The sequence below is a fragment of the Pelodiscus sinensis genome, chromosome 1, assembly GCF_049634645.1.
Source record: "Pelodiscus sinensis isolate JC-2024 chromosome 1, ASM4963464v1, whole genome shotgun sequence".
NCBI classification, from domain to species: Eukaryota; Metazoa; Chordata; order Testudines; family Trionychidae; genus Pelodiscus; species Pelodiscus sinensis.
In genome coordinates, this window is record NC_134711.1 from 248,070,950 (window position 1) to 248,088,049 (window position 17,100).

The 17,100-nt window shown below is 37.2% G+C and overlaps 1 protein-coding gene across 3 annotated transcripts in view; it reads right to left on the bottom strand.

Annotated features, from left to right (window-relative positions):
• The window catches only part of PCCA (propionyl-CoA carboxylase subunit alpha), a 476,944-nt gene that overhangs the window by 293,779 nt on the left and 166,065 nt on the right, over window positions 1–17,100 (bottom strand). For all 3 annotated transcript variants that reach the window (XM_075918750.1, XM_075918752.1, XM_075918751.1), the window contains 2 exons: window positions 10,459–10,537; window positions 3,278–3,380 (listed from right to left, as the gene is read on the bottom strand). In XM_075918750.1, the coding sequence (XP_075774865.1) occupies window positions 3,278–3,380; window positions 10,459–10,537 (182 nt within the window). The remainder of the gene's footprint in view (window positions 1–3,277; window positions 3,381–10,458; window positions 10,538–17,100) is intronic.

Genomic DNA, 17,100 nt, shown 5'->3' on the forward strand with positions numbered 1-17,100 from the left:
AGTCTACAATTTCAAAAGTGAATAGTAATTTTGATTGTCAAATTTGAGTCATGTCCAAAAGCCCAGATTTTCAGATGCTAGATGTTCAACACCTAATGAAAAACCAAACCCTTTTAAAACTGAGCCCCCCAAGAAAGTTGAGTGACCTGAAAGTCAATAGTTACTTTTGAAAATTTGGGCCAAAAGCTATATAGGTTTGGTTTGAACTCTACTGTGTTCTGTGAACCTTACCAGTTCACACTGTACCAGTCCAGGATCACTGAAAAGCCACAATATAGTTTTGGCTTTAACCTTCATCCATAGTAGATTCAATATATGCTCATTTTTTTTTAATATCATATCAAGTCCGTGTTTAAGAAAATTATAAGCCAAAAAAAACAGGTCATACTAAGCCTTTTGGGTTAGAATGGACATACCGGTATTTGACACTGCTAAAGGTTTTTTTGGGGGGAGGGGAGGTTGTTTTATCTTAATTACTAGTTCACATAATCAGCAAGGGGATTTTTTTTACATTAAATTACTGAACTGCTGTCAAAGTATCTGAAGGCTCAGTGCAAAAATCATATGACAGAAATTATAAGGAATTTGCATTTTGGACCGGAAAAACAAATGACACTACCCATTAAGGAAAATGACACACACATTTCTTGTCAGAAGAGATTCATTAGGGGTTACATCCACAATTAAGTCCCATTCATAAGATAAGAAAAAATACATTCAATTACCAAAATCTGTATGCCTGAGCATAGTACTGTTTGGTTTCCATTAATGCAAACATACTGAAGAAAGATGGCACTTGCTTGTGCTTCAGAACTTTGATTCTTCAAAATTCTGATAGGCCAGGAAACTCACAATAAGACATAGGAATTGGATTATAATTAGTTATAAATATATATGAACATTTTTATTAGCATTACTTTACCTATAATCTTAAGAAAACAGTAAAAGAAACTTAAGAATACCATTCAGGTTTGTTAGAATTGTATGCAAAACTCCAACTTAATTATTTCAACAACATATTCTATGTCCAGTGTTTTGAACTTTGAAATAGTAAATCATAAGAACTGAGCTAGAGGCACATTTTATGACTAAATCAAAACATAAGCATGATGTAATAAATACTTTTCTTCTTTAGCAGAACTGGGGGAAGTTTTAGGGGATAGTTTTATACGAATATGTTTCTGCTTCCATATGAAATAGGATGCAATACAAGCAGTGTCAGAACTAACGTTGTTAAGAGGTGGATAACTGAGTAATCATGTAGTTGATACAATTTGTAGGGCAAGGTGCTCTGTCCCGGCTTGCACTTGTCCAGAAGCTACCCTTACTGAAGCTCTGCAGTTTACATGAAGTAGGAGCCAGGCACAGAGGCAGACCAGTTCACACTGCCTTTAAACTACAGAGGTACAGCGGGGGTAGGTCCCGGACCAGAGCGAGCCAGAACTGAGCTGGGCTTGCTCAGTCCCAGCTCACACAAGATCCAGCAGCCCCTTTCCACAGCCAGCCCCAGAGCAGCCTCTGTTTGCGGCAGCCGGGGCTGGCCATGAACAGGGGCTGCTTAGGCTTATCAGGTAGTCAAAACACTCAACTACTCATTTACATCCCTAGTCAGAACAACCACCGTACTTTACTGAAGAATGTGTGAAAATCCATTAATCAAATCTAAAGACATTTTTTCTCAAAAAGTTTTAACATAATTTAAATAAATGTAAAAGGTTCCAAAAAATTGTGTGCAATTGATAAGACAATTGGTATAATGTTTTGACTTTGAAATTAGTGTAAATATGACTTAGATATTGGTTAAAGAGTATGAATCAAGCATAATATGAGATACACCCATTAATGGCACAGACTGAACAATTCGCTAATGTACACAATATTAAAATTTCAGCTGCATTTCTAAATATAATAGTGATAAAGATAATGCAACTGAAATTGCACTTCTGCTCAAACTCTATTTTTTGATAATTTATATCCTATTTCAAAGATACATTTTGGGCTGCAAATGTCTTGTTCTTGGCTAAAAGTTGAAAGGAAATTGTCTTGGAAAATGTTCTAGTATTTTGCTATATTATTCTTCTAATACATAAACTTTAGAAGACACATTTTTCCACTGGTTAAAACATCTTTAACTTTTTAAATTTTCAAAACAGAGGTGTGTTTTAAGTTTTCTGATTTGGTGGATTCTTGTAAGAGGAGTAGTGTCTCTGACGCAAACAATATTTATCTTCAAGTCTGAAAAAGAACTGCTTGTAACAAAGGGCAATTGGGGTAGTTCCATTTGCTTCAGTGGAGCTATGCCAAATTACACCAACTTGGGATCTGTCCCAAAATGAAAATTAGTCTTCTTTTGTAACTCAGCTATTCAAGTAAATAGCAGCTGTATACTCCTACACACATGGTAAGTGGTTCAACTGACTTCATAGTGACTACAAGCATGTAGTTCAAATGATATTTATCTTCTGTCATCAGAACCATCAATTATCTTTATTTGATTTTCCTGTGTTGTCTCTAACGTATGTGACTGAATTAACTAATCCTCTCTGGACAAATAAGAAAATGTTAAATGTGCTTTGGAGGAAGTTGAGTCTATATCACCTTAGCTTGAAGAATGATTTGATAGTGAGATGAAGAGGTGAAAAACAAAGGAGAATTTTAGGGGCAGGTAGATCTTTGAAGTTCGGACAGAGCCATGGACACCATTTCTCCCATCTTCCTGGAAAGCAGAGGGAACTAGGAGCGAATATGTTATTTTATTATCTGAAGTACGCAAGTGATGGCTCTGGGATAAATTAATTGATGCTAACAGAAGAGGAGGCTAAAATATAACTATAAAATATAGCCTCATTCATGGTTTCTGTCAGGCAGGGGAGTTTTAAGTTATGGTGGATACTCTGTAAGAGCCCTGCTGCAGGAGATAGCTCAATCGATGTTCTAGACAGGCAATTCACATAGCCACCTTGGTTGCAAACCCCTTCCTCACTAGCTTTTATCAGCCATGCACTTTTCAAGTTGTGATAAACCTATCTGGTTTCTAGCAGAAAGGATGATGCAGTGGTAAAAGAGAGTTTGCAAGAATTTCCATCTCCAGAATCTACTCTGAAAGAAGCTTGAGAGCGCAAGCGAATCCAAGTCACTGTCTCTGAACAACAGAATATAGGTTGATATCTGCATTAATTTCTTTAAAGTCATAATACATTTGACCATGCTTGTAGTTATAGTAGGTATTTAATCACATTCTCAAGGTCTGATCATTTCAAATGGAAAAGGTACAAACCTGGATTTCTATGTGGCGAGGGTTATCAATAAACTTTTCTATCAAAAGTCGATCATCACCAAAACTTGAAGCAGCTTCTTGAGATGAAAATCTAAATCCTTCCCTTTAAAAAAAAAACAAAACAAAACAGGCTGACAATAAAGAAAATTAATCCTCTTACAGGTGTCGTTTCCATATAAGTCAGTGGGAGTTTTTGTAGTCTCTTAAATCAGACCACCATCAGCTAATGTATATAGCACAAAAAAGACAAGATTCACTATGTGTACATTCATTTTTAATGGCGTGCAAAAATAAGCGCTTTTTTGGATAGGCAGAAGGAAAGTAAGAATTCACTAATTTCTCTTTCAAAGAAAAAAGAACTCAGAGGAGTTGAAAAGTTTGAACAACTTTGCACAAGTTATATATTTTCCATCAGAAAAATTTGGTTAAAAAAATGGTAAAATTTTAAAAATAATTATGTAATACAATATTTACATCTTGAAAAGGTCCACTACAAATTTAAAGAATTGCAACATCTCAAAAACTCAACAGTAGCAGAGCCACAGGACATTTATATAAAAATTAAATGAGAGGACAAATTTGGAATGCTGTACTCTATAAATTCAGCTGTTTCACATATTACTAAATGCACAATTTTTAACACAATACTTAGCTATGTTTGTAATTTCCCCCCCAAAACTATGGTAGAACTCAGCCTTATATTACATGCACTAAGCCTCCTACTATGATTTCCCCTCCTGTCTTTCTTTACTCTTTCCTATATAACAATTTAAATTTTCATTTGTTTAATTAGTGAGATAGTGAATGCCTTGGTTTCATTTTTCATGATAAAGCAGTTACTGTTCTGGGATAGGACTAGTGAAACACAAATTTAAGTACAATTTCCACTGGGTAAGGTGCATGGTGAACAGGGTCCAAAAGGCTGCATGATGGACTCTGAAACCCCTTCACACAGCACAAAGAGGTTTCACGCTGGCCCAGACAAGCCACTTCACAGGGGAGGTGGGTAGCAAGCCACTGTACCTTCAACTGCAGGAATGTAGTATTCCTAATAGCACGCGTGCAGAGTGGTAGGAGTCACTGTTCTAACCTATGGTCTGGAATGGTTGCAAGGGAAGAAGTTGTGATGCTGTCATCATCACTTGCCTATCCGTTGGAGGTAGCTGTGATTTTCTTCTCTTCCAAACCCAGTTCAATGTCCTAAACAAAGTCTTCCTGACAGCTTATTTTGTAGAATAGATGAATGTGACCCTTTCTGAATATTATTTTTAAATGGTACCTTTATCATCCTCTTTAAAATATACATACAGGTAATGGTCGCTTTATAGTTTACAAATATTTTGAATTTGTTTAGTATGCATTCAGTTATTCTTTTTGGCCAGCTTTATTTTTTAACTTCAATACATTAAATGTATTTATTCAAGAGAACAATGATCTTGAAGGTATTCATGCTCTCTACAACAAAGTTATACCACCTGTATACAAGTAGAGACCCCTGTAGCTGATCTGACTAAAAAATTAAAAACTAGAATGGTGCAAAATACTGAGCCATACACAGAGATACATCTGTATTTATCAGAACTGATTTTGAACATTTTTCGTATTAAACCAAAGGTTCTGATTTTATAAACATTATATCAGATAGCATTATGCACAATTGATTGACTACTTTATTTTTCCCTCACTGAAGCATGTGCTAATTAAAAATCCAGACTGCAATGCTTGTTTCAAAAAAAATCAATATGCCTAATTACCTCATCTATACATCTGTAAAACCTAAAAATACGTGATTGTCTCAATTAGGTATTTTGACCTTATTTACACTTGTGTTTTCTAAACCTTTTGTGTTTGTGTCCATCAACCGAGTGAAGAATATTAATAAATGAGTAGATTTCATTCATTTTAAAAGGGGACTACAAGATCTACTCAGATTACACCAGCCAGGCAGAGACAATGTCTGAATAAAAGCCATACAAAGATTATATTAATTTTAAACTTCACTCTTCCCTTTGATTCAATTCTCAACTAGTGTCCCAGTAACCCGGATCATTAGGAAATACTGTCTCAGATCCTTGCCATGGCTGAAGAACACACTGGCCGCTCAGGAGAGGATGGTGAAAAGATCGCATCTGCACTCCTCTGGTTGAACTGTATGCTAGACTGGTGCTTCAGGGATGCTGTAAGGCATCTTTCATGTCTTTTTTTCCACCTAGACTACACTTCTTGGCAAGATATATGCATTCAGTAAAACAGAAACCACAACAAGTTTCCTTGCTGCTGGCTGAATTCAAATGGAATGATGCAGGACCACTGCATGCCTCCAATACAAAGCTCAGCCTCACTATAATTACAGAAGCAACCTTCTCTGGGCAGAAACAGAGAGTATAAGTATGAGACTCAGGGTAAAATGTGACACAACAATATCTAAACTGGGGCCAACCAAATACTAATTAATGGGAAAAATACAATTCTAATGCTGGAAATGCAAAGACACTTTATTTCCAGTTCTGTGTCCACAATCCCTTCCCAAACCTTGCACCCTCTATTACACCTCTCCTCCAGGTCAGAATACTCTTCTGAACCCATACTTCCTCCAAGATCCTGTACACTCCCTCTACTGCACCCCAATCCCCTGCCCCAGGTCACAACCCCATCCTTCACCCAAACTCCCTCCCAGACCCTACACCCCCTCCTACACTCCAGTCACCTACCCCAAGCTCCCTTCTGCAACACCAACCTACATCCCAGAACCCACACATCTTCCATTAATATAATAGAGTGCAGACCTTAACTACTTACCAAATTCTTGGAGTGCTCCCCCACCTCCCAGTCAAAAAGTATTGCCCATCACTGGGATATAGGGAATGCACAAAAATGGTCAAGAGAAAGCATGCCTCCCCTTCGGCGGAAAGACCACTGAAGAAACTATCCCCTCAGTGTAAGCTTTCCTCACCCAAGGTACAGGCTTTAGAGGATGAGCAGGAACTGGGGAAGTCTAGTACGGACAAACCCCAAGGGGCCATGTCTGCTAAAATTACACACCCTGTAGTCTTGGTACCCAAACTGAAGAAAACCACCACTGTGCTGTCGGTATCCACCTCATCGGCACTGACAAAACCGGTGCCCAAACTGTTGCATCACAGCATGGACAAGGGCCCATCAGAGCTGACGGTACATAAACTGTTGAAGTACTGGCTCCAAGTACTGAAGTTTCCCCATTACTGACTACATCGAGTGTGCGGGGACACATGGCAGTGCAACAGCCACAGCCCTCCACACTGAAGAACTTATCTTCCCTCCACCAAGGCCACTGACTATGCATCAGGATCTCACAGTAACATCGGTAGTGGGCACACTGCTATTCGGTACTGAAGCCACACCAACATTAGAGGAACCAATCAGGCTGGCAATGCCAACACGCTTGGCCTCTCCCTTCTCGAACGACAGTGAAGAGAATGAAGAGATCACCTTCTCCCCACAACACTCTTCTTCAAAACCAATCACTCAAATAGAGCAACAACAGCAAATGGCTCAGCCCCAGATGTAGCAGCCTTTTCCTTGGTTCTCTCCCATTCCACTTCCACAACCCTGGCAGGGATGGGATGCATGGGAGGGCTCAAAGAAGGCTCAAGCACCAGCACCACAGCCACTAGTGGCACATAGACCTTAAACAGTGGTCCCCAGGCCACCTGAGTCAATGAGATCTGATGTTACACAGGAGGAGATGGAAGATCTGGATGACTCACAGAGGGAAGACCCAGTGCCTTCTTCACACATTTCATCATCTCCACCGGATGAGTCCATAATGCCCCCCACCAACGATGGGAGATGCTTTCCAAAAGCATGAAGAGTATACACACTAAAGGGAGAATATAATTATTAAAAGCAGTAGAACAAGGTGTAACTAGGAATAATGGTAGGAAATAAAAGAAAATGTAGGCAGAAATTTTTTCAAAAGAGTGTGATCTGTAAGAGTAATTAATAACAAAATCTCAGGGCTTCTTAAGACTGAGACAATATTATTGGAAACCAAATTGACTATAGCCCTTTTTTGTTAAAATGTAGAAAATGATAAGAGTTTATAGGGATGAAGAAAAAAATACACTTGATGAAATTCGTATTTTAAAAAAATGACTAAAATTAAACTTCATAAAAATAACACTATATTTTTCAAAAATACAGTGTTATCAAAATGATTGTATGCACATTTTCCTTTTTTTTTTTTTTTTAACTGAGTCAAGGTCCCAAGCAATGCCAGGTAAACCTGCTAATTTTCTATATCCTTAAAAAAAAGTACAGACTGAACCTCTCTACTCCAGCACTCTAGTCCAGCAACATCTGTGGTCTGTCTGGCATGATTTTAGTTACCTGGATGTCTACTTATCACGGGTGTGGCCAAGCTTCCCATAAAATTTGTTTACAGCCCCCAGTCTCAGTTCTCAGTGTTCTGTGCTGTTATTTAGCTCTAATTTATCCCTACATATCTTTTAAGAGCCCAATATGCTGTAATGCTGCTAGACAATACCAATCTCCTGTGATTCAGCAAATTCTCTGGTTCGGCAGCAGTCAGGTCCTGAGAATGCCAGACTAGAGAGGTTCAACCTGTAATTGTTTTTTGAACAAAGTTACCTCAAATGAATTTAGAACTTATGGAAAGTGTTATGTTCACAGCACTCAGAACTACCTTCCAGGGGCAAAAGCAACATGAATTTGCATATATATGCTCATCAATATGTTACCAAACTTTTCTGGAAATACTCCCTCTAATGTTGAGAGGATAATTCAGTCACCTTGTTTATTAAGTCTTTGGCCTCTCTGCTTAGATTATCAGCACTAGAAATTGGCATCTTTTTAAAACTGGAAGTGGACTGAGACTACAAATTCATCCCACAGGATACTAGCAATTAATCAGATGGCAACTGTTCGTCATTACCAACCTAGCTGCATTCAGAACAAGAAACTCAAGGTAAGAACAGCAAAATGCTTCTCTCTGGAGCCACCCCCTTTGAAAATGAAAATCAATAGGCTTCATGCGATTAAAATCAGAAACTATTCTCTTGTGGCTATACAAAACACAAACGTAATTTACTATATTTCTTAGACAGTTTTAACTGACACATATATCAATGTTAACTATTAAAAATTAGAGAAGTATCCTATTAATATTTCTGCTCTCCAAATCATATTTTCCCCTCACTTTTAAAATCAGTTTACCTTTCTGTAACAGACAGCGACATATTTAGCCAACTTTAATTAAAATTTAGACTTCACTGTTGCTCAGTTGTGAATTATAAAATGGGAATTTCCTCTTGATTAGTAAATATCGTTTATCTGTAAATATCTTTTTTCTTAGTGACTGTATGTTCTTTTTCCTACCACTTTTACACTTTGGTGGGGTAAGGAAACTTTGAGAAGACAGGACAAATGTAAGACACGTAAAATTACCATCTGTGAGGCAGTGTCCAAGGTAAACAGTAACAAACACTGAATGGTACTCCAATAGTTTTCCCATTAGCTGTAAGTCCTACCGCAACATCATTAAGATAAATCTCAGAGGACAGTCATGTTAATCTGTATCTGCAAAAACAATGAGTCCTATGGCACCTTAAAAACTAACAGAGTAATTTAGGCATAAGACTTTGTGGATATAAACCACTTTGTCAGATACAAGGAACCATGCATTTGACAAAGTAGTTTTTACCCATGAAATTTATGCCTAAATAAATTTGTTAGTAATTAAGTTGCCAGAGGATTCCTCATTATCAATAAAATAGGCCATGTGACTTTTGTTTACTTGGATTATGTTGATATCACTCATCTGCTAGAAAGTTAGAGAACTTTCTAACTACACCTATACTTATCTACATTGTTTTAAAACCTCTTAACTATCATGGCTTCATATTGCATTTCATTTTTTAAGAAGTTACCCAGAAGTGAATCTCTTTTGCTTTAGTACAACAAAAGTAGTTTTTGAGTGTACAAGTTCAAGGGAATAATTCTGATTTCTAAAGTAAAAGCCACAAAACAGTCTTGTAAATATGAAGTATATTATCCCAGAGCCTCATTCTAAAATGCTATCCTTAATTTCCTATTTTGATTAAAATATAAAGAAGCTACAAGAAATGAACATAACAAATAAGATTGTTTTCCTTGTATGTAAAATATGTTTACTCCTTGGAATTCATTTTGTTTATTTTCTTCCAGATTTTAGAACCTATACTTCATTTCATTTTTTATAGATACAAATTTGCCTGTGTATGCTTAGATGTAGTTCATTAAAGATGAATTTATAAAGTAAAATCAATCTGAGTTAATTACATATTCATGTGTTGGATTTTCCACTAGCCCTAGCGCAGATTGCATTCAACTTAAAAATAAATTATGAAAAAATGTACCTCAACTTAGATCTTTTTTCCTCACTGAGAAAGTGTTTTGACAAATTCTGGTGTACTGAAGACATCCTAAAATGCATCATTCTGTGATATCACTAACATATTAGGTTGAAACTGGACTCCTGATTATTAGGTCACAGAAAAAAGCATTCTGAAATATTTTCAATGTATTCGAAAGTGCTATGAAGGGCTCAGTATTTTGTGGAAAGTCCTATTATAAAAAATTGAAAACTTTTGGGGTGAGTTTAATATACTCTCTTCTTCATGGACACACACTAATAACTAGTTTATTGGTAACAATTACATGATTTGTACTAAAATATTAGTAACAACCTAGATCCTGAAAACACTAACCAATGTGTTTCTATATACTAGCAGTCAACAGTCCCATTGAATTCAAGAGAACTAATTACATAAATAAATGTTTGCAAGACTGGGACTTAACTGTTTACTTTATGCACTGACAATGCTACAAATTCAAAGACGTATATTACAAATATTATTTACAACAGATTAATAGAATAAATAAAGCTGCAATAGAAAGGCAGATTTTTCGTATTCCAGCAAGTTATAAATTGTTTGCAATACTTGCAAAGGCTGGTTTATATATAAAGAAGCCACCAGAGTACAGTGCACACTTTCCACATTGTTTCTACAAAAGGGATAAAAGCAGAAACTATCCAATTTCTTCATTTCACATTTGGTATCTCATTGTCAGTTCACAGTGGTTTAATGGAACTTTGGTAACAGCAGTATTTATCAAGACTAGTTTTTTGGACAGCATCTCACCTGGTCTCTTCATCATCCCAAGCGATTCTCATGCCTTTCCCACCACCACCTGCTGAGGCCTTGATCATGACAGGATAGCCTATCAGTGGGGAACAATTAGAAGTTCAAACTTTGATCAGTTGCTCATATGAACATGACAACTGACCACATGTCCAATAATGCAGCAGACAAAAATAACTGGTTTATTAAACAACTGTTTGGCATAGTTTTTTTTCCCCTTTTTAAGATTACACTGTTAATTCGGTAAGTACATTCACGATACCATGAGAAAGTGGTTCTCTCTATTTCGCTTATCCCTTCACCCTATAAAATATGGAGTGAATAGAACCCAAGTAGAAAAGTGATTTATAAAAAAAAATATGTAGTTCACTTCTGAGTTAATTTTACTCTACAAATAAATGTTGTTACCTTCCTACTGTTGAAATAAATATTTTGCTGATGAAGTTAAAACATACTTTATCAGCAGAAACAGAGAAGGAATGTTTCTATGTTATTAGTCAAAAGCCAACAGCAACAACTTACATATTCAGACCTTGCAGCATATGGCGCAGTGCTATTTCTTTGACATAACAAAAGAGCCATGCCACAGTAAGATTAAAACAAGTGAATAAAGAACACTGAACATTATATACCAAAAGAAGACAACAGAAGCATTTTCTCCAAACTGATGTGATGCTAACATCAAATTAAGGGACAAAATCAGACACCCATGCTCATTCTGAGTAGTGTTTTAGTTTCAGAATAAGATAAATTGAATATAAATTTTTCAGTCTGCCTCTAAAAGTTTTCTGAGTGTGAGAGAGCAAGAGAGCTAGCTTAATACATGTAGCATAATTATTTGGATTACAAATTACTTCCCAAAAGTCATTTTTTATTTACATTGATTCATCTGCCTCTCTCTTACACTAATCTGTGAAACATATGGTAGTTAAGGATCAGACTGGAATAGCTTCTTTGACAGTATGATATTTTCAAAGATAGGGAAAAAATTCACAACCTTTCGTATGCCACAGGACTGCAAGCATACTTTATGAGGGTGCTAATTAGAGCAAACTCTAACTCAGCTGATTTATCTTGGCACTAAAATCTTGACCTGTCCTTGCAAAATGAACATTTGTCTCTGAATGATGGATTTGGGAATTTCACTATTTAAGATATTTGGGGATAATAGTGAATATTTGGATATGAGTAAAAAATAGGAATGCCCAAATTAATGACTCCAACAAGTTTCATTGTAATTTTTACTGTTTGCTTATTTAGCTCTATGAATAGTGAATAATTCTGCCCCTCACTTTTCAAATAGTTCACGTTAAGGATGTTAGATATAGTCTAATTGAATAGCCGTGTAATTGCATTAAATCTTATCAGTTACATGACTATTCGATAGTCCCCAGGAGTGGGAGCAGCAGCAACATGGCTGGGGTAAGGGGAGGCAGCACCGCAGAGCTGATGCTGGGTGGAACCGGCTTTTAAGCTTACTCCTCCCCTGCACCAGCTCCTGCCTCCCCTTTACCCTACTGACTCTGTAGGAGGCAGCAAGGGGGAGTGCAGGGGGGTCCACGGAGCCAGCACGCACAGAGAGCCAAAATTTGTCAGCTCCCCACACGTACTGGCTCCAGCCTGCTGCCTTCACCCTCCATGCTGCCACCTCTCTATCAGAGGCAGCAGAGTGGGGATGGAAGACAGGCGGATCTGGTGCTCTTGGGGAACCTGCTTAAAGCCAGCTCCTCATGGGCACCAGCTCCCTCTTCCTCCACCCTTGCTGACTCTGATACAGAGGCAGCAAGGGGGCAGTGTGTGTAGTCAATAAGATTAGCCAATAATCCAAGCTTTATTGGTTAATCATGTAGTGGACTACACTTTGGCATCCCTAGTTCACATCTATTTAATTACAAGGGATTCAGGGGAGGCCAGTAAGAATAAAAGGGCCTGGAAAAACTTTCACACAAAAGAAATTGAGAACACTTGAGTTTTCTACCTTTGAAAGGAGCTGAATAAAAATGGACATGATAAAAAATTTTAAATTAATGGTCTAGAGAGGGCAGATTGGAAGCTTTTGAATTATTCTGCCTGGTAATACAAAAACAATGGGACATTCAATGAATCTGAGGCAGCAAATTTAAAACTGATCAAAGAAAATCCTTGCAGAACATCAATGAAGCCAAAAATTTTGCAAGAATCAAAAGAGGATTATACATTTTATGGTTGAAAAGAATATCCCAGATTTATCATCGTTAAGGCTAAAAAGGATATTGGAAGGCCTTATATTTAAGGCCTTTACCTAATATCTAACTATTAAAGATAGATGAACCCTATTGCAAGGAGCAGATTACACTACATCTGCCTACTGTGGATTTCTTACTCCATTATCTGAATCATCTAGCCACTATCACAGACATCATATTGGATGAGATGGAACATGAGTCTGATCTAGTATGACAATAATTATGTTCCAATCTAATGTTAATAATAAAAAATAATGTTATGTGAGCCATAGTAATACCACTTGATGAAGCTTGAGTTCATCTTCTTACTAATAAAGCTAATGATTTCAGCCTAGTATAATACATTATATTCAATTAAATGACTCATTGATTTTACTTATACACAGGAGCTACAGCCATTTTAAGAATAATTATAATTGTATTGGCATTCAGTTTTACAAAAAATGAGGTACAGTATAGTATATATGTTTATATATTATAAAACCTGTAGATCAAATCTCAATCTAGATAACTAAACTGGGTTACTTACCACAAAATGTAAAGGGGTTTTGTTATTGGCATGACCCACTGAGTTTTGCAGCACTTTTTTGCTGCTTTTTGGCAATTTTATGTCTATGGATTTCATATTAGCTGTACATGTATATAAAGTGACAAATAAGTACTATAGGTAGTTACCATATGTGTAAAAAGTGCACAAGATTTACAAAGAAAGAGTTTAAATATACACACACAACTTTCTATGGTAAGGGAAAAATTTCTGCAGTAGTCTTACAAATTCTGCTGCCAGTCAGAACCTGAAATGAAGTGATGAGGAGAGAGTAATAGTGGCATGTATGTATGTATGTGAGTGTTTTTGTTAAATATTTATCTTTCTTTGGCTTTGTCTGTATTAGGAAAAATTACAAATACCACAATGGTTTCTCCCTAACTTCTTTCAGCTAGCACTGAAAACAACTTCAGTCATAGAGCAAACAGCACAGTATTAACAAACCCAGATAATAGTGCCACATTTTACTTCTGCATTAGAATGTGATTGAAACAGGTCTCCCATTGAAAAATTTCCTCGCAGTTTGGCCAGTTAGTAGGGGATATGCAGTTCTCTTTAAAACAGGGTTTAAAAATAGTAGATAAGAAATACACTGAAATAAAGGAAAAATGAAAATGGAGGGGAAAATGGATACCCAATTTTTTTCAAATTTCAAGAAAGTCTGCATGTGATTTTTGAGCAGAGGTTGAGTCCTATTTTATGTGAATAAAATACCATCCCCTAGGTTGATGCAGTCACATGAAATAGGACTCAGCCTCTGGGTTTGTCAATACTGTACTGTTTGAACTGTGACTTAAATTGTTTTCAATCCCCACTAAAAGAAGATATGGCCCTTGAAATGTAAATTATAAATGCTTCATGTCAAAAGACAGCAAAACATTTAAAAAAATATAATAAAATAGGGCCAAATTTTTCAAAACTTTATGTTTAAGGTTAATTTCCTACATACAGATGCAAAAACAAAACACAAAAATAGCCTGCTTTCAAAGATGCTAAGAACACTAGCTGCCTTTCACTTTAATAGAATTTGGGGGGAGGGGGTAACATTTCTGAAAAATCAGAAAACGTTCATGTATATGTCTAAATATGGCTTTAGGGTCTATCTATGATATAGGCCTCAGGTCAAGGATGGAGCTTATGTCCAAGGGGGCCCTTTTGATATCTGGCAAACCTAGCAGAACTGGCAGACCTGTTATACAGGAGATGAGGATGCCTTGGCTTGGGGTTTAGGAGGTTTTGTGTTGGAAGAAAGAAGCCGAGGCATTAATTATCATCATCCTACTCATTTTTGTACTAATTACCTGCACCTCTCAGACATTGGCTACTGTCTCAATCGCCAGAATAAATGCACATGGATTAATGATTAGCAACAATACAAAAAATCCAGCCAAACTCAAAACCAATAGCATTTATGATCATATATTTTGGCAGCAAGGATTAAATTAACCTTCCAGGTAGGGACAAATTATCTGACCAGAGTTGGGTCTTATATTGTTTCCCACAGATTTACCTTTATGTGCCAAAGTTTGGCTTCATGACTTTACCCAAATCTTGGTGAAAAGTCTGGTGCCTTTTCCGGTGCATTATATTTTCCAGGACTGTAAACATGTCTGGGCACTGGAAATATACAAGTCTATTTGCCTAATTTACACAGAGCCTGGTAGATTTCAGATGTTGTATAAAATAACTGTCATCATTAAGTTGGCCTGTTCTGTCTTTGCAGTTAGGTATATTCAGTATCTGAGTGGCTAATGGAGTCTACAAGGACTTGTGATGGTTCCCTATTGCTGTTAATTCCCAGTTTTCATCATATGTATGTACATCCCAGTACATCTTATCGTCAAATGTTATCTTAAGTTATTTTTATAAAGTTGCAGCCTGTAGACCATAAACTGTACAGTAATAAAATGGATACTGAAAAGGGACTCTTATAAGTAACATTAACATCAGCTAGCTGTAAGTGGACTGAAACATGACAATATCATGTTTTTCAGCTACAGTAAACTTCTGATAATCCAGCACCTTTAGGACCCAGGGGGTGCCGGATTATGAGATATGCTGGACTATCGGAAGGGGGGGGCTATGAGAGGTCCGGGGTGGGGTGGGGGGATGCCACCCCAGGCCCCTCATAGCCCCCCTTCCGATAGTCCAGCTCTGCCCCAGGCATCCCTGATTCAGCTGCTGCTGGTCAGTTTCAGCAGCGGCTGAATCTGGGAAACTGGGGGCAGAGCAGCTCCAATGGTCCAGCTGCCCGGAATACTTCCGGGTTCCTGATGGTGCCAGACCATCAGGAGTACCGGACCATCAGATGCCGGACAATCAGAGTTTTACTGTACTATGTTTTTGTACAGGCTTTGTTTGGTTTTATATTGGCTTTGGTTTCTAGCAGTTTTGCTCACTCAGATTGCAAGCTACAAAGTGAAACTTACTAGATCCTGACCATGCTTCAGAGATCAGGAGAGTTTCAATTTGTGACTTACAGCCTAAATAGAAGGAACAGCCAAGAGATTGTCCAAAAGACAATGCCTGCTGATTTAATTCCTCTGCGTTTACATCACGCAGAACTCTTCAAAATGGAGCAGTAAGAGAAGAGGAAAGCAAGAATGGACCACAATAACAAAACAAGGGAAAAGACTGACAAACCCATCAGAAGTAATGGCAGAAGAGAATAAATATATTATTAAAATGGTAAAGGAGAAGAGTTTGCAAGGTCATATATTACAGAAAGACCTATGGAAGAAGTAAAATTAAAAGAAAAAAGTATTGGAAGAGAGAACATGCAAATGATAAGAGGAAACAAGAAATGACACACATCATATCCTAATTTCTTGGGGGGCAGGGCAGAGAATGGCAAAGTGAAGAAAAGCAAGAGAATGCTACACCAATTCAAAGTGGGAAAGAAATATATTAGGCTAATTTATGATTAGACAAGAAAATATGTTTTTCTTTCTTTCAAGTTATATTTGTTAGCCTTGTCTTAGACCAGTGTACATCAACCATTAGATTGGGATCTACTGCTTGATCTTGGAGTCTCTGATAAGTGATCCTGATGTGGCCTCGGAGAAGGGTGGAAAGGAGGTAGGGCAAGGGTGTTTGGGTTTCAGGTAAACGCCGTATTGCATTTAAATTCAAAAAGTGATCTTGTGCTTAAAAAGGCTGGAGACATCTATCTTAGATAGTTACAGGCGGTACTACATAGAACATTGACACTGCATGCTACATAGCCAGTATTGCTAATGGTCAGATAATCAAAATGCACCTCTGAGGAGAAGGAAGTGTTATCAGCCAGGGGCATTACTTGGGTGGAATGCTAAACACTGATATATGCATTCCAGTGGACATCAGAACAGGTTTTTGCTTTTTACAAAAACTATCTCTAACATATTTTTTTTTAAAGTAAGGCTGTTTTGACTAACACTGTTAAAGGTTAACTGAAAACATTCTAAATATATTCCAAAAGCGCCAAACAGCAAAAGGGTACAGGTGCATTACACATATTATAGATTTCAATTGTATCCTGTATTCTCATTTTAGGTCCCCTAATAACACAGATCACCAGCTCATAATGAAATGATGCACCTCACTTAACCATGCTGATAAATATACATCATCTTAGGGTATGTCTACACTATGCAGCTTTTAGAGACAAGGTGGTATCAATACTGCACTGTCACTAAAAGTCAAAGTGTGTGAACACTATTGGCACTTTTACCAACAAAATACTTGTACCCCAAAAGAGAGGCTTTTGCTTCATCTACAGGAGAGCACTCCTGCTGAAAAAGCAGCATTCAGAACTGCACTTGTTGTGGAAAATCTTTGTTATTCGTGGGATGGAAGAGTTAAACACCCATGAACAACAAAAGTTTTGTG